The 26,161-nt window shown below is 37.7% G+C and overlaps 1 protein-coding gene across 2 annotated transcripts; it reads left to right on the top strand.

Moving 5' to 3' along the window:
- Window positions 1–630: 630 nt before the first annotated feature.
- efemp2a (EGF containing fibulin extracellular matrix protein 2a) lies at window positions 631–15,225 on the top strand. Of its 2 annotated transcripts, none has more exons than XM_079838637.1 (11): window positions 631–969; window positions 5,009–5,216; window positions 5,426–5,474; window positions 6,377–6,589; window positions 7,135–7,257; window positions 8,257–8,373; window positions 11,275–11,394; window positions 11,513–11,632; window positions 11,730–11,856; window positions 12,445–12,640; window positions 14,300–15,225. In XM_079838637.1, exons 2-11 carry the CDS (start codon window positions 5,121–5,123, stop codon window positions 14,459–14,461), a joined length of 1,323 nt encoding a protein of 440 aa, XP_079694763.1. In that variant the 5' UTR covers window positions 631–969; window positions 5,009–5,120; the 3' UTR covers window positions 14,462–15,225. The 2 variants fall into 2 exon arrangements, with proteins under 2 accessions (XP_079694763.1, XP_079694764.1); XM_079838638.1 differs by having other exon boundaries at window positions 803–969; window positions 5,009–5,108.
- Window positions 15,226–26,161: the final 10,936 nt, after the last annotated feature.

Here is a 26,161-nt window from a genome sequence, read left to right as displayed (position 1 = left end):
TGCTGAAGAGTGCATTAACATAATAGATAGACCTGGTCTTCAAGTCACAAACTCCAATTTTTAATTCATTGTTTGAGTTTGTGACGTAAAAGTGTATGAGCAGTAAGAATGCAAGTCTTTCCATTGCCTCTCATTTCTAATAATATCAGCCCGCGAGCACCTCCAGTTTCAATATTTAGACACTACAAAAAAAGCGAACAACTTTTCCAAGTAGACGTGCGTCCTATCCTCCCTTCTTTCACTTTACCCTCGCCTCCTCTGTCTCTCTCTCTCTCTCTCTCTCTCTCTCTCTCTCTCTCTCTCTCTCTCTCTCTTTCTAGTTTGCTCTCCAATTTTTGTCTACATTCCACTAGCTTCTCCCAAGCTATAAATATCCAGCCGAATGAAAGGAATAGAGAGAGCGAGAGACCGAAAAAGATGGGAGAGTTGAAGGGGTGACTTGAGGTGGAGGGGAATAGAGAGAAAGAAAGTTGTAGGCTGTGGGGGGGGTGAGTTTAAATGAAACCAGGTGGGGTCTTTGCCTTGGTGTGTGTGTGTGTGTGTGCGTGGGGGCTGGTTCATATGTGTATGGAGGGGGGTTGGCTGCATTTGTGTGTGAATCTGTATGCTGTTTTTTCTATCGTTGAGCTGGACACATTTGGAATTTTGGAATTTGGGCCGCAGACCAGGAATTTTCATCCTGGGGGGTCAGATGAGGGGGGGGGGGGGTCAGGGGCGGAGGATGGCCGTGCAGGGGGGCTGTATGGGGGTCGGAATGGGCTGTCCCTCTTTCCTCTCTTCTGTCTTTCCCTCCCTTGCATACATTCACAGTCCAGCTGTCCGTCTCCACACTCACTCTATCAGGCTGAGGAGTAAGGATAGAAAAGAAGACGTGCCACCACTGCACAGAAACAAGCAAGAGAGGGATCCACCGGAAGAAAAGAAGAAAAGCACAGAATTCAAGAACATAGCAGGAAGAAAGCCTGGCCTGTGAGTATAGCATGTTTACGAAAGAAAATCTAATATTACACTGTAACATAATGTCATTATTATATTGTACAATTGTACTCCAGTAGCTGTTTTTTGCATGGGGTCTTTGGACATTGTGGATCTTCTCATCTAAAAGCAGAAATGTCAGGCTGAATTGAAGTTATGTCACAGACAGTGGGGCAGAGGGAGAAAGCGATAAAGGGCAGACTAAGGAAAATTTCAACTGGCCGGTTTGCTCCAGGCTGTTTGAAGGGCTGCACACGTCACGCTCACTCTCCACGACTACAGACACCACACTGCGGTCTATAGAAAGAACAATCAATCACATTATTCAGCAGATTCCACGCATCTCCTACCATATCATATCATCTCATATCTTCCAACTTTCCATGCTCAGCGCTGTTGTTTTTTTCCCCTCAGCATTTATTACTCAACCATCATGATGGTTTTACACATCTCTACATGTCTGAAGTGTTGCAAAACTTTCCAAACTGTTTTCCAACCACTGTTTCACAACCAGAGTAATGCCATTGACTGTATGTTGTTACTTGAGCCCTGCGAACGTAAAATGGGTGACTTTGTTTAGATAATGTTTCTATTTTTAAAGACAAAAAGCTGATTCATACTAACCGCCGTCTGTTTATATGAGCTGGATTGATGCGAAAGACAGCAGAATGGGAACATTACGCACAGACTCTCAATGGTTTCTGAGGACCCACAAAGGTTGGGGAATTTGTGGTAACATTTGTGTTTATCCGAGAGCGTTTTGACCTCCTTTGGAAGCACAGGTGTTGTTATAAGAATGTAGGCTCAATAAAATTCCTATGTGACATCAGAACAGGGAACACTGCTTTACTGTACTTACATAGGCCACTGCTGTTACATAATTTTTTGTTTATGTGTTCTGCTAATTACTTATGTTAGATGTTTAATTTTATATGGCTGGACGCTGACTTGAGCATTCATTTAAAAGCAGAGAGTGTGACAGAGAGCCGGGATATATCACTGTTATAGCCACATTAGTTCTATATTTCTGGTATTTGGAAATATTAATTTGTCATCTCAGGGCAGAACTGCTAAAGTAAGCAACATGAAAGTAGTGAGCATCACTGATGACCAGAATGAGTCTGGAAGTTGTATAATGTACACACTACCATTCAAAAGTTTGGGGTCATTAAGATTTGTTTTACAGAAATGAATACTTTTATTCCACAAGGATGCGTTAAATTGATCAAAAATGATAGTAAAGAACTATAATGTTACAAAAGTCTTACTAATTTAAAAAAAGGCTTTCTATTCATCAAAATATTAAGCAGCACAACTGTTTTCAACACTGGTAATAAGAAATGTTTCTTCAGCATATCAGCACATTAAATCAGCATTAATGATTTCTGAAGGATCGTGTGACAATGATGCTAAAAATTCAGCTTTGCCATCGCAGGAATAAATTACATTTGAATTAGAAAACTCGTCAATGAAAATAATATTTCACAATATTGCTATTTTTACTGTACACCCCCCCCCCCCCCCCCCCATCATAAGAGACTTTATAAAAACAACAGCAGTGTACTTGTCGTAAAACCTAAGACAGTCTTTGGTCCCTGTGTGCAGTAACAATGTAGCGATATACAAACTATTGAGTCACTTCAAAAACTTGATTGCTGCTTAATGATGTAAAGTAATGAGATAAACTATGGTTCCTCTGATAGAAGACCAGTATGACACCTGTGAGAACTGACCCTAAAAAAATCACCATTTGGAAAATTAGCTAAGAAACTACTAATACATGATGTCTCTATGATGTCTTTGTAGATAGTCTGCATGTAGTTGGGGCCATGGGGGTCCTGGCATAAAAAGGTGGGAGGTAAGGAGGTAGAATTCATAAAATTATAAGTGCACCAACCTGCAAGGTTTTAAACTGTAGACCCTGCATGAGTGTTTTGGCCACCATGTCAGATTTCGAGTTTAATGCCCAGCTAAGCACACGGAGTTAACCGTAGACATGACACTGGACTAGTGTGAGCGTGTTTATAAGGTTGAGAGAGAGGTAGGAGGAGAGCGTTTGTCATTACATGTGTGTGGTCTCTGCAGTGGTCTGCCCATGAAGTCCACTCTTTATTACTTGTGTTATTGGCGGTCGTATAATCACTGCAGACTTCACAAAAGTCACAATGCTACCAGCCAGCAAGATATTAAGCAAATAGATGTGCTGTTTCCCCTCTAAAAGCACATGGATAATCTGAAGTGCTCCATATTTAACAAGTAGTTTCACAATGACCCACTGACATATCTGCCAAAGAAAATTATTTGATGACTTATACAAGGGCATTCTGGGTAACCACTTGACCTTTCCAGTGAACCTTTGGGGGGAGGTGGGGTTTTCCCGGGAATGTGATACTGTGGGAAACACAGTGTCCAGCAGACCGTTATTCAGAGTGGTGCCCACATCCTCTCCGCTGGCATTCCAGGAGGTCAAGTGCCACTCAGACAACATGGCAGACGATGTTACCCACGCCTCCACATTGCCCACACTCCGGCCAAGCGACTGAACCATGCTCTCGCTGGCCTCAAGTTTGTTTATTATGGTTGATTTCAGGCTTTTCCCAGTCCGATGTAACACCACAGGGACAGCCTGCTTCCAGATTTTGCAGGGCGCTACTTAACTATAAGTAGCACGTAGGTCAGTCAGTAAGAGCGAGTAATTCAGACAGATGCGAGATCTGTGCACGTGTTTGGATTTCAGTGTGTTTGCGTGTGAAGTCTCAAACGTTTCTTGTACAGTGGCTACTGTAAGTCGCTTGAATCATTTCTTGCGGTTTGGGAGGAAAAGAACAACAATTCTATCTGGAGGCTGATACAGCTGCGAGAATGTGCAGATTTGCACGTAATCCTATGGTTTGCGGTTTGTCGCACTGAGTCAACATGACAATACTTTTAGACTGGACTCTGGAAAAAAAACAACAACAACTCAAAGAGCTACTGTTGGGCTCTGTGCCAGGATGGAGCAGCTTTTGCGTTTCCATACTGTGTCTGCTCTGCAAACACCTTTTGTGTGAATGCTCTATGTAAATGTCATTGTATGCATGTTTTTAAGGAAACGAACGCCAGGAAAATAGTGCTGCATTTAATAGCCTATGTCTGTGTGATATAATTTGCTCCGTGTAAACTGAACCCCTTTTCACTCCCCTCCAAGGCAGAAATGTTTTATTGGAAATACAGTTAATATTTAGTTTTTTTCTTGTGGAGTGTGAATGAAGAAAGTTTTTATTTAATGTAAATATTGAATATATTTGGTACAACTTTACAAAATGACCCACTTTTGAAGCATTTATTAATCTAGGGTAACATTACATATGCTAATGCATTGCTCACATATTCACAAATTTAGAATTTCATAATAATTAGGAATATTTAATTTAGTTGTAGAATTTAATGATTGATAGGCTAACACTGCAATAATTGATCATTACGAATGGTCTACATTAACATAATGTATTAAGAACAAAAATGAATTAACAGTGAACAATAAGTTATTTTATTTTATGTTTGGGATATGTACCATTGATATTGGAACTCTGTGAAGTAGCCTACCTCATGGTACATGAACATGATCAACATTCATTCAGTGCCATGGTATAAATCATCTAATACAATCACTACTTTTGTGCACAGGGAGCCTATAGGTCTTAATCTCACAGTGCCCACTGTATAAACTAGGATCAAGTCTTTTTGATTTTCCATCACAATGTTAACAAAATTGTTGCATTTTTAACACAACCACTAGGGGGAGTCTTGCACTCAAGCAATTCCCGCGGTCATATTCATTTCGTGAGTGAGCACCACTTGGATAAATGAGAGGTCCTGCTGACATTAGGCTACATTAGAGTCTGATATGCTAAATTTAGCCGAAATAAATCACAGACATCCGTTCTGGCCTTTAGTTGTGATTAATACATCGTTATCACTTATGTGTGTTCAAACAGTGATGCTTAACGCTTGTTTCTGAAGTTTTCTCAAGCTGTTTGTTTCTCATCCACAGGTTCCTCAGTGAACTTTATCGCAGCATCATCACTGCGAGCGCGTGCACGTCTGTCTGATCACTCGTGGAGGTGTTTTTTGCTCATCAGAGCCTGTTGAAGGTGTGTGTGAGGATGCGGCCCGGGTGTGTTTTGGTCTTTTGTATGTGCATCTCTGTGTTTCTCCGTCGCGCTATTTCACAGCCACCCACAGAAACTGACACCTACACGGTAAGGAGGAAACCTTCCCCTGTCTCTCTACCTACTTTCTCTCTCTCTAAATAAATAAATCTTCATATCATAACCTATGTTAGGCTACATCCTTCAATATCATTTTCATATCTTATATTACTCACAGGCAACTGTACTGTGTAACTATTCGATGTATAGATATAAATGTCTATATAAAGTTATATGAACGAATTCATGTTGTTTTATAGGAATGCACAGATGGATATCACTGGGATCCACAGACTCAGCATTGCAAAGGTAAAACATTTTAAAATTCAAAGAGTCCTTATGGACCTTATTCAGAGCACCGCCATGAAAGTGAGGCTGTGAGGTACAGACTGTATTTTCAATGGCATCCACTGTAAAAAGCTGTATAAAGCTCCTAAATCACTTAAAACTCCAGATAACATGAGCTGTGGAAAATTCTTTCTTTGGAAATATATTTTTGTAGTTTCTTGTCAGCAGAACAGTCCAAAAACACATTAAAAACAGTTCAACCCCAGTAAAACAGACAACGGTTAAATCATGAGTTTTGGATATGAAAAGTATATGTAATATACATCATATATACGCCTACTTAAATAGTATATATAATATAATTAAAATAATAAAAAAATATATAATAAACTTAATTAAAGATAGGCTATAATATAAAATATATATGGTGAAACCATATAATAAAAACATATAGTAAATTCATATATTTGTATTGATATAAAATATACTCTACCGTTCAAAAGTTTGAGGTCAGTAATAGTTTTTTTTAAAAGAAATTAATATTTTTGTTCAGCAAGAACACATTAATGACAGTAAAGACATTTATAATGTTGCATAAGATTTATTTTTAACTTTGTATTTATCAAATAGAATTAGACCATATAAAGTTTTCTTTCTTTTTTTTAAATTGCAAATATATTTCACAATATTAAATAAATGCAAAAACTTGATGATCATTAGAGACTTTTGAACTGTAGTGTATATTGTTATACATTTAAATTAATACAATTTCACATTCTGAAAACTCTTCAATTTAGTGGTAAATGACTGTTTCAATGGTAGTTTATGTCTTATTAACTGTTTTGTGACCCATGTTCAAACAGAGTCATCAAACATGCTTTTTACCCACAAACACCTGTGTATCCTGCTTATCCTGTCTCCAGATATAAATGAATGTGAGACGATCTCAGAGGCCTGTAAGGGAGAGATGAAGTGCTTCAACCACTATGGCGGGTACCTGTGCCTCCCTCGCTCTGCCTCTGTCATCCCTGCCCCTGATCCACCCAACCAGGTCCACCCCAGCCTAGAGAACACACCCAGCGAGTCATTCAACCTGTGCCCTCCAGGTTTTGAGCCCCAGGGAGACAGCTGCGTGGGTGAGTGTGTGAAAACAAGTGTGAGTTTGCAGAACAGGTGTCAGGCGGCCTGTGAGTGTGCGGAAATCAGCTATTGTATTCAGTAGCAAGCCTATGGAGAGAGTCATGTGTGTCCAGATCAAAATGAAAATGAAAATCAGTTATGTGAACGGGATGGTGGTGGGGGTTATTGCATGCAATGCTTTAGTTTTGACTGCTAGCGCTTGAATGACTCAGGCTAAAAAACAGGTGGTGAGGGGAAATGGTCAGCTAGTTTTTGCACTCAGACAACTGTGCGAGTCATGCTGAAGTCTTGGCAGGGGGCCGGTCTTCAGGGAGCCGAAGAATTTACTAAGTCTGAGGCATCCCAGCTGTCGTCTACCGTCAAGAGGAAGTGAATACAGATAATGTTACTCAAGACCGCTATGTAGTTTACACTTCCCATGAGCAGTGAACCAATAAATGCTGCATTCCAGAGTTTTGCTAGCTCCAATGCCATAAACTGAGAAGACATAGAAACGATGATGCGTCCACTATAAATTTCCATGATTGTCTCACAAAAACAGATGTGGATGAGTGTGAACGGGACAGCCACGACTGCCAGCCCAGTCAGCAGTGTTTCAATACAGAAGGCTCCTTCTCCTGCCAGTGTCCAGATGGGTATCGCAAAGTGGGCACTGAATGCATCGGTGAGCAATGAAACGCCTGCCTAATTCTGTAACAATACAATAACAGAGTTCACTTCTCCCCAAAAAATCTTTATTTATTCATAATTTCATGTCGTTCCTAGTCTTCCATTGTGAAAAAAGACGTTTGTATTAAAGTTCGCATTAAAGCACACGAGAAAGGTGCTTGATTCATTTTCAAATAACGCCTATAGTTAAAATTATAGTTTGTATACTTTAAATCTACTAAACTGCAACTTCATCATTCCAAATGTGTAATTATAAACATATGTAAATGCATTACGTACAAGTTTCGATAAAAATTACATTTTATACTTTATAAAAAATATATTTTAGTTGACCATAAATGCTTGTCAGTATATTTGGCTGTACACTTATGCATATTCTTTTATAGTGTATTATTTGCATAATAAGTTCTCTTTTGAAAAGTATGCTACGGTGTACTTTTTTCCACAAGGGTTTCTTTGTTTCAGAAATAACACAAATCACCATAGAAGTATTATAAGAATATTACATGTGGCTTGTGTATATTGCAAGTCTTCTGAAGATTCATGTAAAAGATTCATGTGAGGAACAGACCAAAATGTAAACCATTAAAATTCCCTTTAGGTTAGTTGCAGAAAAAGATATTACTAGATTGACATAATATTATATTTTATCTCATATTCATTTATATATTATCTCAATTTGGTATCTATTATTAGCTAAATATTATCTTCATATTTAATATTTAAAAATATCTATACATTTTAACTTTAAAATACTTATCTGTAAATTATTTTGAACCTTAGGAATTTTGTATCCACACCTATTAAAATAATCAATTCAATTTACTATGTTGTTCCCATGGTTAAGACCCAGAGTGGATACCACTGTGAGCGAAGTGTGCCTTAAATCACCTAAAATGGTCTGTCAGATGATCTGTCATTGTCTGTCCAATCATACCAATGAGGAATTAAAAAATGTATTTGCAATCTAATTTTATGTTTTCATACTTTTCAGACATTGACGAGTGCCGGTATCGCTACTGTCAACATCGCTGTGTTAATGTCCCTGGCTCATTCTCCTGCCAGTGTGAGCCTGGTTTCCAGCTGGCAGGCAACAATCGCTCCTGTATTGGTAAGCCAACCCACATGCTTACTCCTACGCCCCGTTTTGCCATACCCTGAGTCATAGGCCAACCCACCCTACACACACACACACACACACACACACACACACACACACACACACACAAGCACTCAGAATCCAAACCCACGTACTTACACAACTCCATCCTACACCTCATTTTCTTTGAGTAAGAGCCAAAATATAAACCAGTAAAAGAGCACTTTGTGCATGGAAGAAAACGAGACATTAAATTTAGTGTGAACAGCTGTTCGCAGCATATTTTACTTTTATAATTGGATGTAAGGGAAATGTGATAATTAACATGAAAAAGGTAGAACGCAACTTGATTTTATCCATTTGATTGAAATTGATTGGGCCATGAAAAGAAAGTGCTACGCTCCAGTGCCAGTTTTATAAAACAATGTCAAAATAGCCATTTTGCTATTTAATATTATCCAGTAGCCTGAGAGGCCAAAGTAGCTTAAGTAGAAAATGTGCAACCGCAAACCCTCTTTGGCATTAAAAAACTACTGTCAGCATTTACTAAAGACACGCAGTGAAAAATTTGCACTGAAAAGGCGTGAACAGGACCTTATTGCATATGTATTTGTTGGAGTTTCCCTTTCAGACACAATTTATGGGAGGAGAGTATTTAAATGAATCATGCAAGGTGATTTACTAAGGTTTGGGCTTGTCAGGTTACTGGTGTTTGCGTCCTTATTTACCGCCCAAAAAAAGTAAGTCTTAAACCAGATGCTAACTGGTAGATTGCGTTGGTCTTTATGGAAATGATCCGATCATCCGGCTGCGTCTGTGGAATTGCACTCTTGCGCTTAGTCTTAGTCTTTTAACCCTCTTGTGTTCTTCGGTCATTTCTGACCGGAAATTTTTCTGTTTTTAATTTTTAAAAATCACTGCATCACTGTACTTCATCAGAATGATATGAAACTTGGTGATTTTTCTAGCATTAGGTATGTAAACACACAAATAAATTGGGGTCATGATTCGAGCATGCTTATTGGTCATTAAAAAAAAAGTAGCGTTCATTGTCTTCGGTCATAAATGACCGACCATAGGAAATGAATGGGAAATCAGCAAAAATACAAAAATTCTCTGAATATTTGTGTGTACAATCTACAAATAGGCCACGATGCTGAAAAAAGTACACAGCAGCATGTTTGTTTTTGTGAAATGTGAGGACATTCCATAGGCGTAATGGTTTTTATACCGTACAAACCGTATTTTCTATCCCCTTACACTGCCCCTGCCCCTAAACCTAGCCCTCACAGGAAACTGTGCAGTTCACTTTCTGTGAAAAAAAACTTGTTCTGTATGATTTATAAGCATTTTGAAAAGTGAGGACATGGGTAACGTCCTCCTATTTCACCCTCTTTTTGTAATACCTATGTCATACCCATGTCATTATACACATTTGTGTCCTGATATTTCACAAAAACATGCCCACACACACACACACACCTATGCAAAAATTGAACCTATGAACCACATTTTGAATTTGAGAAAATCACAGCTTCATCAGAATGATATGAAAATTAGTGACCTTTCTATCATTAGGTATGTAAACACACACAAAAATTGAGGGCATGATTTGAGCATGCTAAGTGGTTGTAAAACAAATACTGCCACTTGTGCTCTTCGGTCAAAAATGACAACCATAGGAAATTAATGGGAAATCTGTAATATATTTCTAACTAACCCTAACCCCCCCCAAAAAAAATCTAAAACTTTATAACAAATAGTCTTTGAGATTCTTTTAAATATATATTCAAATCCATAAAAATAAAAAAATCATTAAATGTGTTCAAAAGAGAACTAGGGAATTCTCAAGCCTCTCCATAGAGACCTCTAGTAATTACACCCATGGTTGCATGATTTCTTAAATCATTCTAAAAGAGGGCGCTAATCTGCCTTCCAAAAAAAATATTTTGAAGGCCTAGTCTCTATTTTAACCTGAAATACTGCAAAAAAAAAAAAAAAGTAAATGGCAAAAATAGACCATAATTATTGCATAAGTATTAAAAAATACCATCAAATCATCTCAAAATACAAAATTAAAAAGAAAAAATATTATTGAAGAAAAATAATTTGCATTGGTTTTACTGGGGTGGAGGAAGTTTAATTTTTAGGTGTCCGGTCACTTATGACCGGGAAGACAACCAATGCAACCCCTAAACGAAGAGCACCAGAGGGTTAATTTCAAAGTATTAGGGTAATATTATTATTAATATTTTTTGTCTGTAGAATAGCATGCCCTATATTTGCATCTACATTTCTGTAGAATAATGTTGTAACAAGAAGAATAGGATGTGGAACAGAGCGCCCCTTACCGGCTTTTTTCTCCCCCTGGGAGATGGGAACGTACAGTTCACTGATAGCATGTGCCTCGAGCCTCACATGTGTGCGGAAATTGGTTGATGTATTATATTTCTGTTGCTCATGAAGTTGTTTTGTTTATTAAGTAACGCGGTTGACAGCAGAACCCTTATAGACGACAGTTTGTAGGAGTATCCTGGTGAAGTGGTGAATAAAATACAAGCTGTGAAATGCTAACCTCCTCCTGAGTTTCTACTACTTTCTTCTTCTGTAACTCACGTCGGCAAGCTTTTCTTCTATTGTCAACACAGGACGTGTTACAGTGTGCATTAAGCACACTCATTGGGTGCATCAGAACAATTTCCTTCCTTTAGGAGACCCCTAAAACTAAATATTATAAACTTTTGTTTTATAACTTTTTGACATTAATGGCAGCAAAAATGGCGAGTCCAGCTCAGAAAGTATTCATTTTCTTAATTATCCGATTGCCTTTTTTTAGTGACTGCAATCCTGCTTGCCTTGTGCTGAATGTTTTCATATATGATCCCGTCTGCTTTGTCATTCTGTGGCACTCAGATGTTGATGAGTGTGGCATGGGGGCCCCCTGCAGTCAGAGGTGTTACAACACGTACGGGACGTTCCTGTGTCGATGTGAGCAGGGTTATGAGCTGGGGCCAGATGGCTTTGCCTGCAATGGTAAGCTGGGAGCAAATACAAACCAATGTGAACAACTAAAATAAATACACACGTTTGTGAAACAAATTAATGCAACTTACAGCTGGAGCAACTGATCATATTCATTCTCTGTCTTCAGACATAGACGAGTGCAGCCACTCCAGTTACCTGTGCCAGTATCAGTGTGTTAATGAGCACGGCAAATTCTCCTGTGTCTGTCCTGATGGCTATCAGCTTCTGGGCACACGCCTCTGCCAAGGTTCGCCTCAACTTAACACTCTCTCACAGAACACTCTGCTTACCAGTTCACCCATAGGAGAAAAGAGACGTATTCTTTTGTTTTTCTTTCAATCTAGACATAAACGAATGCGAGACAGGAGCTCATCAGTGCTCTGACGGACAGACTTGTGTGAACATTCATGGAGGTCACAAATGTGTTGACACCAAAAGCTGCGAGGAACCATATGTGCAAGTATCCGAAAAGTAAGTTAACAATTTGGTAGTACCAGAAGCGCTTACAGGCTGTTCAGTTTACACGCAGTTACAGAGAGATTTTCCTCTTCATTAATTGTCTATTGTTCATCATCACTGCCTATTTGAGACATACCTGACATGGTTTCTCAAATCGCCCGGTGTATTTTTCCATATCTCAGGCCAGTTCTTGAGTCTGTGCCTCTGAACATGTCTCAACATAATCTGCAAAGTTCCACAAGCTGTTAATGAATAACAGGCGGTCAGGCATTTCTGAAGAAATATCTAGCTTAGATGGATGGCATCCAAAGTTTTAAGCCAATTTGCTGGACATATGGTACACATTCGTCTATAATTTGGTACAGTTGTGGCTAACACGGTCATTAGTCATGCAAAAACCTGACCTAGTGGGGGAAAACTATACTATTTAGTATGTTCAGATAAGTTCAATTCCGTCTAAATCAGTCCAGTCCAGTAAAATGTTGTTGATTTATTTCAGAGCAGATCAGTTCAAATCTATTCAATTCACTTTCGTTTAGTGCTGTAACCTTTTACAACCTTTTAAATCATTCCTGACTGATATGATTGTCTCTCTTGCAGTCGCTGTATGTGTCCTGTCACAAAGCCCAGCTGTCGAGACATGCCCTACTCCATTGTGCATCGCTACATGAGCATCACATCCGAGCGCACCGTCCCCTCGGATATCTTTCAGATCCAGGCCACCAGCGTCTATCCTGGAGCTTATAACACCTTCCGCATCCGCTCTGGAGATGACAATGGAGATTTTTACATCAGGGTATGTTCAAATTTGAATTACTGCCTATTCTGAAAGAATACCTTAAATTGGTGTACTGTATACTATTATTATACTGAAAACTCACTTACAGTTTGGTTTTTGCAATAATTTGTCTTGCTTTCCAGTGCAATGATCTAAACACCCTCAAAACAGCAAAATTTCTATATTAAAGGGTTAGTTCACCCAAAAATGAAATTTCTTCCATTAATGACTTCACCAATGTTGTTCCACACCCGTAAGACCTCCGTTCATCCTCGGAACACAGTTTAAGATATTTTAGATTTATTCCGAGGGCTTTGAGTCCTTTGAATGTAAGTGTATGCACACTTTGCTGTCCACGTCCAGAAAGGTAATGAAAACATCATCAAAGTAGTCTATATGTTACATCATTTGGTTAGTTAGACTCTTTTGAAGCGTCGACAATACATTTTGGTCCAAAAATAACAGAAACTAAGACTTTATTAAGCATTGTCTTCTCTTCCGGTTTTGTTTGAATCCGCATTCACGACGCCACAGTGACGCTGCTGACGTAAGACGCTGTGACGTGTTATCTGGTGCGACAGAGCTTCGTTTGTAGTCTGAGGGAGACGCACGCTGTAAACAAGCTGTTCTACATTGTTTGTATTGCTATATTTTTTTTAAAATGGTGCGTAAGTGTGCATGTCCCGGATGCCCTAATCGCCAAAAAAGAACACGACTACGTAAGACTGTGACTGACGATACTGACGTCACTGTGGCGTCGTGAACGCGGATTCAAACAAAACCGGAAGAGAAGACAATGCTTAATAAAGTCTTAGTTTTTGTTATTTTTGGACCAAAATGTATTGTCGACGCTTCAAAAGAGTCTAACTAACCAAATGATGTCACATATGGACTACTTTGATGATGTTTTCATTACCTTTCTGGACGTGGACAGCAAAGTGTGCGTACACTTACATTCAAAGTACTGAAAGCCCTCGGACTAAATCTAAAATATCTTAAACTGTGTTCCGAGGATGAATGGAGGTCTTACGGGTGTGGAACAACATTGGGGTGAGTCATTAATGGAAGAAATTTCATTTTTGGGTGAACTAACCCTTTAAATCAAGTACATTTTTAGTGGAAAATACATTCTTGGATACACAGTACCATTCATAGGTTAGGGGTCTTTTTTGTTAATGTTTTAGAATTATCTTATGCTCACCAACACTGCATTTATTTAATCAAAAATAGATAATATTGTGAAATATTATTACAGTTTAAAATAACTGCTTTCTATTTTGATATATTTTAAAATGTAATTTATTCCTGTGTTGGCAAAGCTGAATTTTCAGCTCTTCAGCGTCACATGATCCTTCAGAAATCATTCTACTATTCTGATTTGCTGCTCAAGAAACAACATTAATAACTTAATATTTTTGTGGGAACCGTTTTTTATACATTATTTGATGAATAGAAAGTAAAACAAAACAGTGTTTAACAATAACAACAGTTGTGTAACAATAATAAAGTTAAATGTGTCCTTGCTGAATAAAAGGGGGATTTTATTTTATTTTTTTAATTGAAAAATTCTGTCCGTGAAATCGAGACGACCCATTTGATTAGTGCCATCAAGACTTATACATTTCTACACAGCCAAGTTTTGGAATGATCATGTGACCGTCATGTGCCTTTCCTCAGCAAATCAACAACATCAGTGCCATGCTTGTTCTCGCCCGCGCCGTGAACGGCCCCAGAGAGTATGTGCTGGATTTGGAGATGGTTTCTGTCAACCCGCTCATGAGCTACCACACCAGTTCTGCCCTGCGCTTAACCATTTATGTTGGGCCTTATGCTTTTTAACTGAAAGAGCTGTAGAGATGCCTAGAGAGGGAAAAGGGGTGGAAGAGTGGAAGCACTGATTGTTTCATCCAACAAGGAGGGCTTATGAGCTGGATATGTCTGCCAAACGACAGACATCATTTCCAAGATTGTATAGAAGTCATTCTCATGAGAGATGTACCAACCTATTTAACTTCTACATCGCAAATAATAAAAAAGGCTATTAGAGACAGACACTATATTTTAAGGACAAAATGTCTACAAGATAACAACTCACTATATTGTGTCATATGGAAAATGGCAAAGTTACCAGCTGCACTATGACTCCAAACCTGCTGTACAAACTATGTAAACTGTCTTTTGTCATTTCTAAATGCCTCATTCTCAGGATGAGGGGTGCAGCTCTGCAGACTCATTCCTCTGGTTTGCTCTTCCAGTTCAGAAGTCAGCAATAATAATTAATCCCTCCTATTCAAATAGATGTAGCAATGACAATATCAAGGCTGTAAAAAAAGAAAGTATCTCTGTATGTTCTTAGTGTTAAAAGCCTATATTAATGTTCCACTATGTATAATCCATCTCTGAGTTCAGTATTGTTGTTATTCATTGTTGTTATTCAGTAACCACTCAGTCATTCCAAACCTCTACCCCACCACCACCACCACCACCGTCAATAATACTCACATTACTTTGTGTTGTTGTTGTTGTTGTTTTTTTTATACCACGGTGCCATTGTTGTATATTCGATCCTGGATTTATTACTGTAATAAATTTGATAAGACCATAAAAATCTGTCTCCAGACCCACATATGTTTGCATTCCCACAGGGATGTTTTCTTGGCATTTTTCAGATACGCTTCTTATTCTGCCTAATGGAAAGTCTCGCTCACGTGCCTCGCTTAACCCTTCCACCCACCCTTCCGATCTCTTGAGTCATCTGCACGGGATAGACTGGAACCCCATTGAGGCGCTGTCCGCCTCTCTGCAGCCTTATTAGCACAAGCCTGACAAGAAAGAGAACTGATTTAGAGGTGATAAATATATATATATTCAGGATAATCTACAGCATCTTGCCTAAATTATATATGGAAAACGTTTAAGGTGGACTATTCCAAAACTCAATCTTTCATAATCAATACTATGTTGTTTCCAGTCACAGAGGCGGGTTAATAGAGCTTTCTGGATCTGTTCCGAATCCAAAACTAGCAGCAAGGGCCCTTTCTCAGAATGGCAATGAATGGAATTACAGTGGCTTGAATCATAATGGAGTTATTGTACTTGAGGCTAATGGGGTAATGATGTCACAAGACTTAGAGCCTACATGATTTTGCGTAAGAGGTGTTCTTGTTCGTGTTAAGGCCTGTACACACCGGGACGAATATCGCGCGCGCTTATCGCCAGCGTTTTTCGTGCCGTTTTTCGGCGCGTCTTGAGTGTTCACACCCAAGCGACTTTCACTGGCGCTGCGCCGAGTGAACGTGCACATTCAGTAGATGCGCTCCCGGTACACAAGATGGTGCTGCGGCACTTTAAGCCTCTGACACTCGCTTGTCACACAGAAGGAGAAGAGAGACAGTATTTACGTGCTTGCCAAAACCATAGACATATTATGTATATGGACAAAACCATTCACACACTTTTTGCTAACTGGCAAGCAGCATCAGCAGTTCATCTTCTTCTTTGTCTACTTACTACTTCTTCGTCGTATCAATGTGTGCACGGCAAGACTGTTTTGTGCTTGAGCGCCACCAAGTCGTGTTTTACTGTCACGTCAGCAGCTCCAGGCACGTGAACAAAAGCGCCGATCTCATTGGTCGGACAGTTTTTTACGCGCCACGTCAAAATAAAAAAACGAACCCGAGGCGTTTTTTTTAAAAATGACGCTTTTACGCCTGGCGTTTTGCGCGTCGGTGTGAACACTCACATTGGCGCCCATTGTTTAGTCCCGAGGCGTTAAACGTCGGCGATAAACGCGTGCGAAAATCGTCCCGGTGTGAACAGGCCTTTAGGTTGTGCAAAATATTTAAATAGCAAAAAACGAAATTAACGAGCTAAAAAGCTTACTTTTTGGAATGAATGTCAAGTACTATAATTAATATAATATAATGTAATTAAATGTAATTATAATATATGAATTATAGTACTTGACATTTATTCCAAAAAGTAAGTATTTTAGCTTGTTAATAAAAAACATTTTTAAGTCCTTTTTTTTTTCTTTTTCTTATTGTAATGTATATTTATTGTAATATTGTAATTTATTTTCTTATTGAGGCCTTATGCTCCCTTGAGGAGTTTGCATCATATAATATAATATATTATAATTAATATAATATAGTATAGAAATGGTACTCTGACTAAAATTGCCCTTTTATTTTAAATGTAGACAATTGGTATTATATATTATTAATAATTATATATTGATATATGTATATTGCAATATTGTGCTTAACATTAATTCCAAAAAGTATGCATTTAACTCGTTAATTTAATGTATTACCCAGAGTACAAACCCAGAGTACTCCCCCAATCCCAGGTTGGGATAGGAATAGTTAGAAGTGAGGAAGTGTAATGGTGGAGGGATGCTGGAAAACTCTCATGGAACAGAGGTAAATCTGCTGTATAAATACCTCTTATCTCGTTAATTGAGTTGATTAAATGAATGTGCTCCTCCCGTGTTAACTAGGTTAATTATATGAACATGTTTCTCCTGAATTTTGTTAATAAAACATTATTTAAAATGGTTTTACTTTGACTGACATTGCCATTCTATTTCAAAAGTAGACAACTGTAATTAAAAATGTATTATGTTTTATATTATAATATGTTTTATATTACAAATTATATTGGCATTATATGTCAATAATATTCTACAAATTTGTAGAACTATGCCTTTATTTAAAAAATATAGTTGAAATATGCATAGTGTTACATAAGTACACTGACCTGGACAGCACAATCAAGATCATTCCAGAATCAAAGATACATTCAGACAATTTTTTTCGTCATGAATGCAGTTCTAGAACCTTCCACCTGCCATCAACAGCATCACTGCTTCTGTTTTTTTCTTTAGCAGCTTTTCAGGAGTGACCACTTGCCCTGATCAATCACAGTCGAAAAAAGCAATGGGAAAATACCCACTTTTGCGTTTCATCAGCCCCTGCTCGTCCATCCCACTGCTATCTTTAAGTGCTCTGTGCCAACAAACACACATACACAGAATTCTACTCTCTCTGAAACAACCCAATGATGACTCATTCCCTGCAAAGTCTTACATAATCACAGGTCTGAAAAACTGGCTCTGGTCTGCCACATGGGGGCAGTGCAGCACACAGAGTCTAAGGCCCAAAATAGACATAACTTGAAGTGATGGAATCTTGCAGCTGGTTTTGTAACCTAATTGTCCAGTGAACCAGATTCTTTACCTCCTTCCTGTGAACTGACTGGCTACATGTTCTAGAGCTAGACTGTACAACTGTGAATGGCTTCTCATACAAGCATGTTGTCGGTCACACACTAATATACACACCTGAGAATCTAGGTGATTAATACAACGGGCACATTTATTCATAAACACAGACGGACACAGATGGCACCAGCAGGTTGCTTCAACCATTACCTCATAGCAGAGATCATGATAGAGACATGTTCTTTAGGAAGTGGGTGACGGGGATGTATGTGGGTGAGAATGTGGCACTCACGCCGTTTCCTGCTGGATGGCAGACAAGCGGTAAACCCAACTGTGAGCCAAACTCAGAAGTGAGATGTGCTGTACCCACCCAGCAGGCACCGATAGAGAGGAGGGCTGATGAGCTCTGCCAATATGCCTCCGCATGTGGAGGTGTCCTTCAGAAAAGATGTGTGTGTGTGTGTGTGTGTGTGTGTGTGTTTACATGGGTGTGTGAAAATGTTATATATACAGACTCATGTGTCATGGTGTCCTATGGAGTGGAGGGACACTCCAGAGTTCATGCCAAATGTGACCTCATTTATGGGTCAGGAACAGGTGAGTAGGTGGAGTGGGAATGAGCCGGATGTCCTGAGATTGAACTGTCCTTTTGCTCAAATGCCCTTTCTGATCATCTATCTTGAATCATGTAAACAGACTGCTGGTTTTGAACGGAGGCCACGTCTAGTTGTAATTCTACAAAAACAGGCTTTTCAAAACAGCTTAACATTACATATACCATAATATATACCATAACATACAACATAACATATAACATAACATATCTTAAATTAAAATATTTCTGATCATCTATCTTGAATCATGTGATTCTTTTCCACTCTCTTTTGAACCGACGACGGCCAAATGTGTTTGTCATTCAACCAAAAACAGGCTTTTCAAAACAACATAACATAACATAACATAACATAACATAACATAACATAACATAACATAACATAACATAACATAACATAACATAACATAACATAACATAACATAACATATAACATAACAACATAACATTAACATATAATATATAACATAACATAACATAAAACATATAACATAGCATACAACATAATATATGTTGTTATATGTTATGTAACAACATATAACAACATTAACATAACATTTAACATAACATGTAACATCATATATGTTGTTATACGTTATGTAACAACATAAAACAACAACATTTAACTTAACATAACATAACATTAACATATAATAAAATACAACATAACATATAACATCATATATATTGTTCTACGTTATGTAACAACATGAAACATAACATACAACATAACATTAACATATAATAACATAACATAATAACAACATACATAACATAAAATGTATAACATATAACATAACATATAACATAAAACAACATATAACAACATAACATAACATAAAACATATAAGATCATATATGTTGTTATACATTATGTAACAACATAAAACATAACATAACAACATATAACATAACATAACATAACATTTACATATAATAACGTAACATAACATACATAACATATATTGTTATACGTTATGTAACAACATGAAACATAACATATAACATAACATTAACATAGAATAACATATAACAGCATATGACATAACATAGCATAACATAAAACATATAACAACATAACATAACATATAACATAACATATAACATAATATATGTTATACATTATGTAACAACATAAAACATAACATAACAACAACATATAACATAACATTTACATATAAAACCATAACATAACATACATAACAACATATAACATATAGCATATAACATAAAATATATAACATAACATAGCATATAACATAACATAACATAGCATAACATAAAACACATAACATAACATAAAACATATAACATATGTTGTTATACATTATGTAACAACATATACAATAACATATAACATAACATAAAACATATAACATAACATATAACATCATATATGTTGTTATACATTATGTAACAACATGTAACATGTAACATATACCATATAACATATAACATAACATAACATAACATAACAAAACATAACATAACATATAACATTAACATTAACATTAACATATAACATAACATTTCTGATCACATTGAATCATGTGAACTCATGTGATTCTTTTTCGCTCTCTTTTGAACCGACTGCTGGCTATGAATGAAGGCCAAATGTGTTTGTCGTTTGAAGGTGATGCCTTGAAGGTTTTTGTAATCTCTCATTCTGTCCTCACCATAGTGAAACTGTGTGGCAAAATGTGTAGGCAACTCCAAAAAACAAAAACTGCTGATCAGATTATTTCTTGCCCAGCCAGGAACAAACACATTTTTATAGCCAGAAGCGAGAGAGTTTTTCCTTCAAGCTTGAGTGCGCACGTTAATTGAGACACAGGACCCCTCAGGAAATTCCCCACAAACACGGCTGCTGTCAGTCATCGGGACAGAACCACTATATTTACCTGGATATCCACGGTTATTTTTGAATGAAAAGAGGAAACACTATTGCCCTCCACCTGCTTTTTCAAACACATTAGGCTATTACAAAACAAGCACTCACCGTCCGTGACATCCGCTGCATTAATTGGATTACAAACAACAGATCAGTATTCATGCTATCTATATTTACTAAGCATGTGTGGGGAGGCAGTGGGCAAAGCAAACAGGCATTTTACATTTAGTCCTAAATATAAACAGCTAATAAACATGCCAGTTTTAACTAGTTTGAAGTGGTTTATAGCTGGTTTTGGAACACGAAAAAAGATATTTTGATAGTTTTGTCCATACCAAACAATGGATTTCATTGACTTTCATTGTATGGTCAAACAAACACAGGCATATTCAAAATATCATATTTTGTTTCATACAGGTTTGGATGGCAGAATTTTCATTTTGGGCTGAACTACATCCTTGAAAATACGTTTTTATTGGCATCAATGGTTCCATAAAGAACCTATAACTTTCATGGAGCATTTACATTGTACAAAAAGATTATTAAAATATTCTTCATATTAAGAAAAAAAGGATCTTTGGGAAACCAAAAATGGTTCTTCTATTGCATCGCAGCAAAACCCCCCTTTTGGAACCTTTATTTTTTTAAAGAGTGTATCCCTTTAAAGTGGCATAACCAGTTAATATTAGGTTCAGCGATGTTCGACCAACTAAACACTATGCAGCTGTAATGTCCTAAAGCACATCAACACATATTGAACTGTTTTTTTTTGTGTTTTTTTTTATCTAATAAAACTGGATTAGAAGATTAGAAATAGCCTTTCTAGAAAAGGTGTCATTTGTGATGTTTTGTGACCCTCGATGGACAGCTATAGCAAGGTTGGCGTGGAGAATAACATGCTCAAATGGGTGATTGGGGTTTACACAGTAGCTCTATTAGCATGTCTCATTAGCTTCAGTCCACTGCATCCTGATTAAAGAAGAATCTCCATAGAAGAGCAGACAGGGGCTATTTCACAGATGGAGAGTAAAAAAGGGACACATGTTGGTCACTGATAATTGGGCCATTTGTTTTAAGGGAATTCAATTGACCTGATTAGGGCCTGGTCTGAGCTGGAGAGACTTTGATAACAAGAGTCATCTACCTCATCTTCCTCTGATTGGCTATTCAGATGAGCCTAACGAGAAGGGCTAATTACATTATATGGCTCACAACCTGGGAACTAGAATCAGGATCGACAGGTAATTTCAAATAAGAGGTTATTATAGCAAATACATTTCGTTATATGCTTTTATAATCTCACCCTCGTCATGTGTTGAATACAAAGAGCCATCATCAAGCTACATGCTCATTGTGGTCAGTGAAAGATACCTCTACAACCCACCCTTCATTTTTTCTCCCTGCGCAAATGTGGTTACTATGATACGACAACGTGTTGCTATGGGCGCGTGGGCGTGCGAGCAGAGGGGACGGCAATAAAGAGACAATTCCTTCAAAGAAGCGAGCATATTTTCGAATCAGTAAAAATATATGAAACACTGAGCATCCGCTGCACTCTCATAATGAGCAAAACCCTTTATTGCTTAATGTATTTCATGCATATATGGTAAATATGCACATATCTTGATTGAGGCCTGATGCTTCAAATTGAACGTCGAGAGAGGTGAACAACGGCTTTTCGGACTTACTAACGCTGCTCATCTCTGTCTCAGTGAATGAGTAATGTGTGAGAGACTGTCACCATGAATGAGCCTGCGGGTGAGAGTCTGACTGCTGACTGTTAACATAGGGTGTTAAAAAACAGCTTCTGTGGCAAAACTAAATGACGCTTCAGGCAGATTTAACACCATATTGCAAAAATGCAAATAACACTCACATTCCACTGCTCTACCAGATGACTTCATTCTGTTCATCAAGCATAAAGGCATATATAATGTACAACAACTCTTTTCATGCTCCTGCTCTTCATCAAACCCCGTCAGAAAAAAAGATGCAAAAATTACACATCAGCCTGTCACTGGGGAAGTACCCTCAGTGGCACACCTTTGTACCTTATCTTTCCAAAGGGCATATATTAGTACCTTAAGATTATACCATATTAGATTGCATCAAGTGCAACAGATTTGAGGGACAAGGCTACTGTTTATGTCAAGCTTACAGCCAAGCTTCTACATAAGTGTTATTCACCTATCATTTCCCTCCCTCTGATTTTAGGGATAACTTATGGGGGTAGAGTTAGAAGTAAATTTTTGGAGGGAGTTGTCATTAATAACAGACCATACGGCAGTCGATACGCATTAAAAACGTAGGCATGGGAGAAGACTGGAGTTTTACATCATCAATCCGTGACATGTTCAGTGAAGTGAACTGCATTTATATGCGGGATAGAAATGGTGGCTAGCGAACAGAAACAATCTCTAGAACTCGAAAACAGGAAAAAGACTATGTGGAGCAAGTGGTGGTTTGTTGTGTGATTAATTGCGTCATCAGGTTCTTTTTAATTTTACGGTTGTCGTAGGAGAAGCCACACTACAGGACTGTGCATCACATATTCTGACACTGCCAGAATTTCAAAATTTAATTGCAATGGTCATTGATTGGCTGTCGGTGAAAATGTCAAACTAACGATCATAAAAAAACGACTTTAAAAAAAATACTCCCACTTGTGCTCTTTGGTCAAAAATGACCACCATAGGAAATGAATGGGAAATCTACAAAAATACAAATTCACAGAAAAAAAATCAATATTTCTAAAAACAACAAAAAATTTTCTTAAACTTTAAAATAAATAGTTTTTGAGATTTTTTAAATATATATTCAAAAAAATCATTAAATGTGTTCAAAAGAGTACTTGGGAATTCTCAAGCCTCTCCATAGTGATTACACCCATGGTTGCATGATTTCTTAAATAATTCCAAAAGAGGGCGCTAATATGTCTTCAAAAAAATTATTTTGAAGGCCTAGTCTCTATTTTAACCTGAAATACTGCAATAATTAAAAAAATTTAAAAAATACAAAAATATTTTTTAATTTTTTTGTATAATTTCAATGGCAAAAATAGACCATGATTATTGCATAAATATAAAAAAATACCATCAAATCATCTTAAAATACAAAATTAAAAAGAAAAAATATTATTGAAGAAAAATAAATTGCATTGGTTTTACTGGGGTGGAGGAAGTTTAATTTTTATGTGTCTGGTCACTTATGACCGGGAAGACAACCAATGCAACTCCTTAACAAAGAGCACCAGAGGGTTAAATAAGTTTAGTTTTAGTTAGTTATTTGATGTTATAAAAACGGGGGATGTGACGTCATGATTGACAGCTGAGATTGACGGCTTCTCTGAGTGATGTTGTCACTGAGGCACTAACTGACTTTTTTCTGGATTTTCGGTAGGAGATTGGAGCAGCTTTAATTTCTACATTTTCATAACTGTTAATTTCAGACCGACATAATGAATTGTTCTGCATCTGTGAGAGTGTGGGCGTACTTTTAATGATCGCGCCTCTACTTCCTGCTCTCTACTCCGGTCCCGAGATCACTACTGCGCAGACTCGGTCCCAAATCTGCACAAGATGTCAGAGCCGTGAGCGGGCCTCCGAAAGCTTCAACACTCGTCAGCGGAAGTCAATGAAGTCGCGTCGTCCATATTTTTTTACGGCCTATGGTCTAACTCGACAAAATCTGTACCTTTAAGTGTACTGCTATTTGATTGCGTTTCCCTGCTGACATTTAATGTGTGTAAAGTTTTTTTTGCACCAAACAACCAAATAATCTATCTTTTCATGCCCATTTTTCACACTCTCTCTCTCTGACCCGAATTGATTGGCTAATAACGACCACAGTAAAGAAACTGGCTTTGAAATGAATGGTAATGGTAATGGATAACTCCCTCTCAGTATGTTAAACATCCTTGGTTTGTCCAGCGGTGTAAAAAGATGATTTTTCAAAGTTGTAAATAAAACAAAGATTACTGAAGTACATTTTAAACATTTAATTACTACAAAATACCATTTCTGTCACAACTCTGGGAATGGATATAACAATGTTGATATATTTGGTCTTGGCGGAATAGATCTGCTAAGCTGCTGCTATTCTTGCTGCTGCTGGACTTGCTACTGCCAATACATACCCGACACGCTGCTGTAAGACATGCTGCTGCTGTACAATAAAGTGTACATGAATTACCCGTAGCAGATATATACAGGTGGAGCTAGGGAAGGTGGAGGGTTTCTGAAAGCGTGCTGCAACTGCTACAGCAAATGCTGACCTGTATTTGAAGGTTGAGCAGCGAGCTCATTGGCTACTGATATAGAAGGAACCAATCAGCCCTATAGAGAATGATTGCAAGCAGATTGAGTTAAGGAGCCATCAGCCAGGGCCATCTAGGGTTTCATGACAGAACTTTGTATTTCAGTCTTTCTACTTCCAAATTTCACATTTAATTCAGTGAGTTTCTTGCCTGCTCTTTGTAATTATTTGTGAAACTCTGAGTTTTTTTTGAAGGAGTTTGGAACAAACCATTTTTTGCAGCTTACTATCAATAGATGGTCTTTTTTTACTAGGGAGGAAGTTTTGAGTTCTGGAAGTTACTGTGTTTCATACATTAGTACAATGAACTCTCTTATTTCAAAAGGAAAAGTATGATTCCTTATCAAATGACCCTTATAAGCAGCAGTCATCTGTATATGGTGTTTATAAGTGACTCAGAGCGTGAGTTGAGGAAAAGTGTCAGGTAATGGACTCCCCATTCATAAATTTATACCAATGATTCAATGAGCCAAAAAAAAACTTGCTATTGTTCAAATCCAGCCATGGTGAATGACACAGGTCATTCTGCTTCTCTACTGCCAACTGTGCGGAAGTGTTCACGCTGCTGAGATGATCACTAATGATGGGGAAAATATCGGTTCCTATGGGGGAAAACATATTTGCTTGCAAAGAGAGGGAGGCAAGGGGAAATTGAGGATGGATAAAAGCAATAATCGTAACTTAGCCTGGAGCTAAAAAAAGGCACTGAAGTACCTTTCTATCTCCCTCCCTCTCTGCTTGCGCCTCATTCCTCTTTCTAACCATCTCTGCCCACTCTCTTCTCTTCTAATAGTTATGCAATGCTTTATCAAACTTCATATTCTCTCGTTTTTCCATTGATTTGTCGACATTGCATTTGCATTTTTCTATATTACATACAACAAGTTGTATTTTAATCAGCATATAACAATTTGAGTGATTATTTGAACCTACAAATTAACACAAACATCCTGATAAGAGACCTAGAAATAGTCCACAAGATATTATTCTTATTTAATAATACATTAAAAACGTATGCGTTTTGGTCACTTATCATGATATATTTTTAAATCCTAGATTTTCAATGTGTTTCAATGACAACCACGCTACCTGGATACTAGACATATTGCTATAAAGACTGCTTTACACATCGAGAACATTGCAGTCAGATCGAAATGCACAGAGATGGGCAAGAAGCACACGCTGAATCATTGATCATTTTCTCGCTGCTATCAAAGGCGGAACTGAATGGCGAAGAATAATGGATCTCTTATGGTCACTAAGAGCTGCATTATTTTAAGAGGAATTGCGGGATGTGCAGATAAAAAGACATCTCTCTTACTTATGCGAGGTTGGTTTAGATCAGAAGCTCATGGAGGTGTTTTGTAATGCAATGCTTTTGGCTTAAAATGAAATGAGATGGGAGAACAGAGAGCGAGCGACAGACTGAAAGGGGAAAAAATCTGCTGCTTGAGGTCTGTTTTGATGTCACACATCTACATCACGTCACCATGGCAA

Source organism: Gobio gobio (assembly GCF_949357685.1).
Source record: "Gobio gobio genome assembly, chromosome: 16".
Classification (NCBI taxonomy): domain Eukaryota; kingdom Metazoa; phylum Chordata; class Actinopteri; order Cypriniformes; family Gobionidae; genus Gobio; species Gobio gobio.
Note: the sequence above shows the minus strand (reverse complement) of the source record. Positions and strands in the feature narration are given on the sequence as shown.

Bases quoted from the DNA above. Each gene is read 5' to 3' on its own strand.
- efemp2a (XM_079838637.1), top strand. From the start codon at position 5,121: ATGCGGCCCGGGTGTGTTTTGGTCTTTTGTATGTGCATCTCTGTGTTT. The intron at 6,590-7,134 runs GTGAGTGTGTGA...TCACAAAAACAG, and splicing joins CCAGGGAGACAGCTGCGTGG to ATGTGGATGAGTGTGAACGG. The intron at 7,258-8,256 runs GTGAGCAATGAA...CATACTTTTCAG, and splicing joins AGTGGGCACTGAATGCATCG to ACATTGACGAGTGCCGGTAT.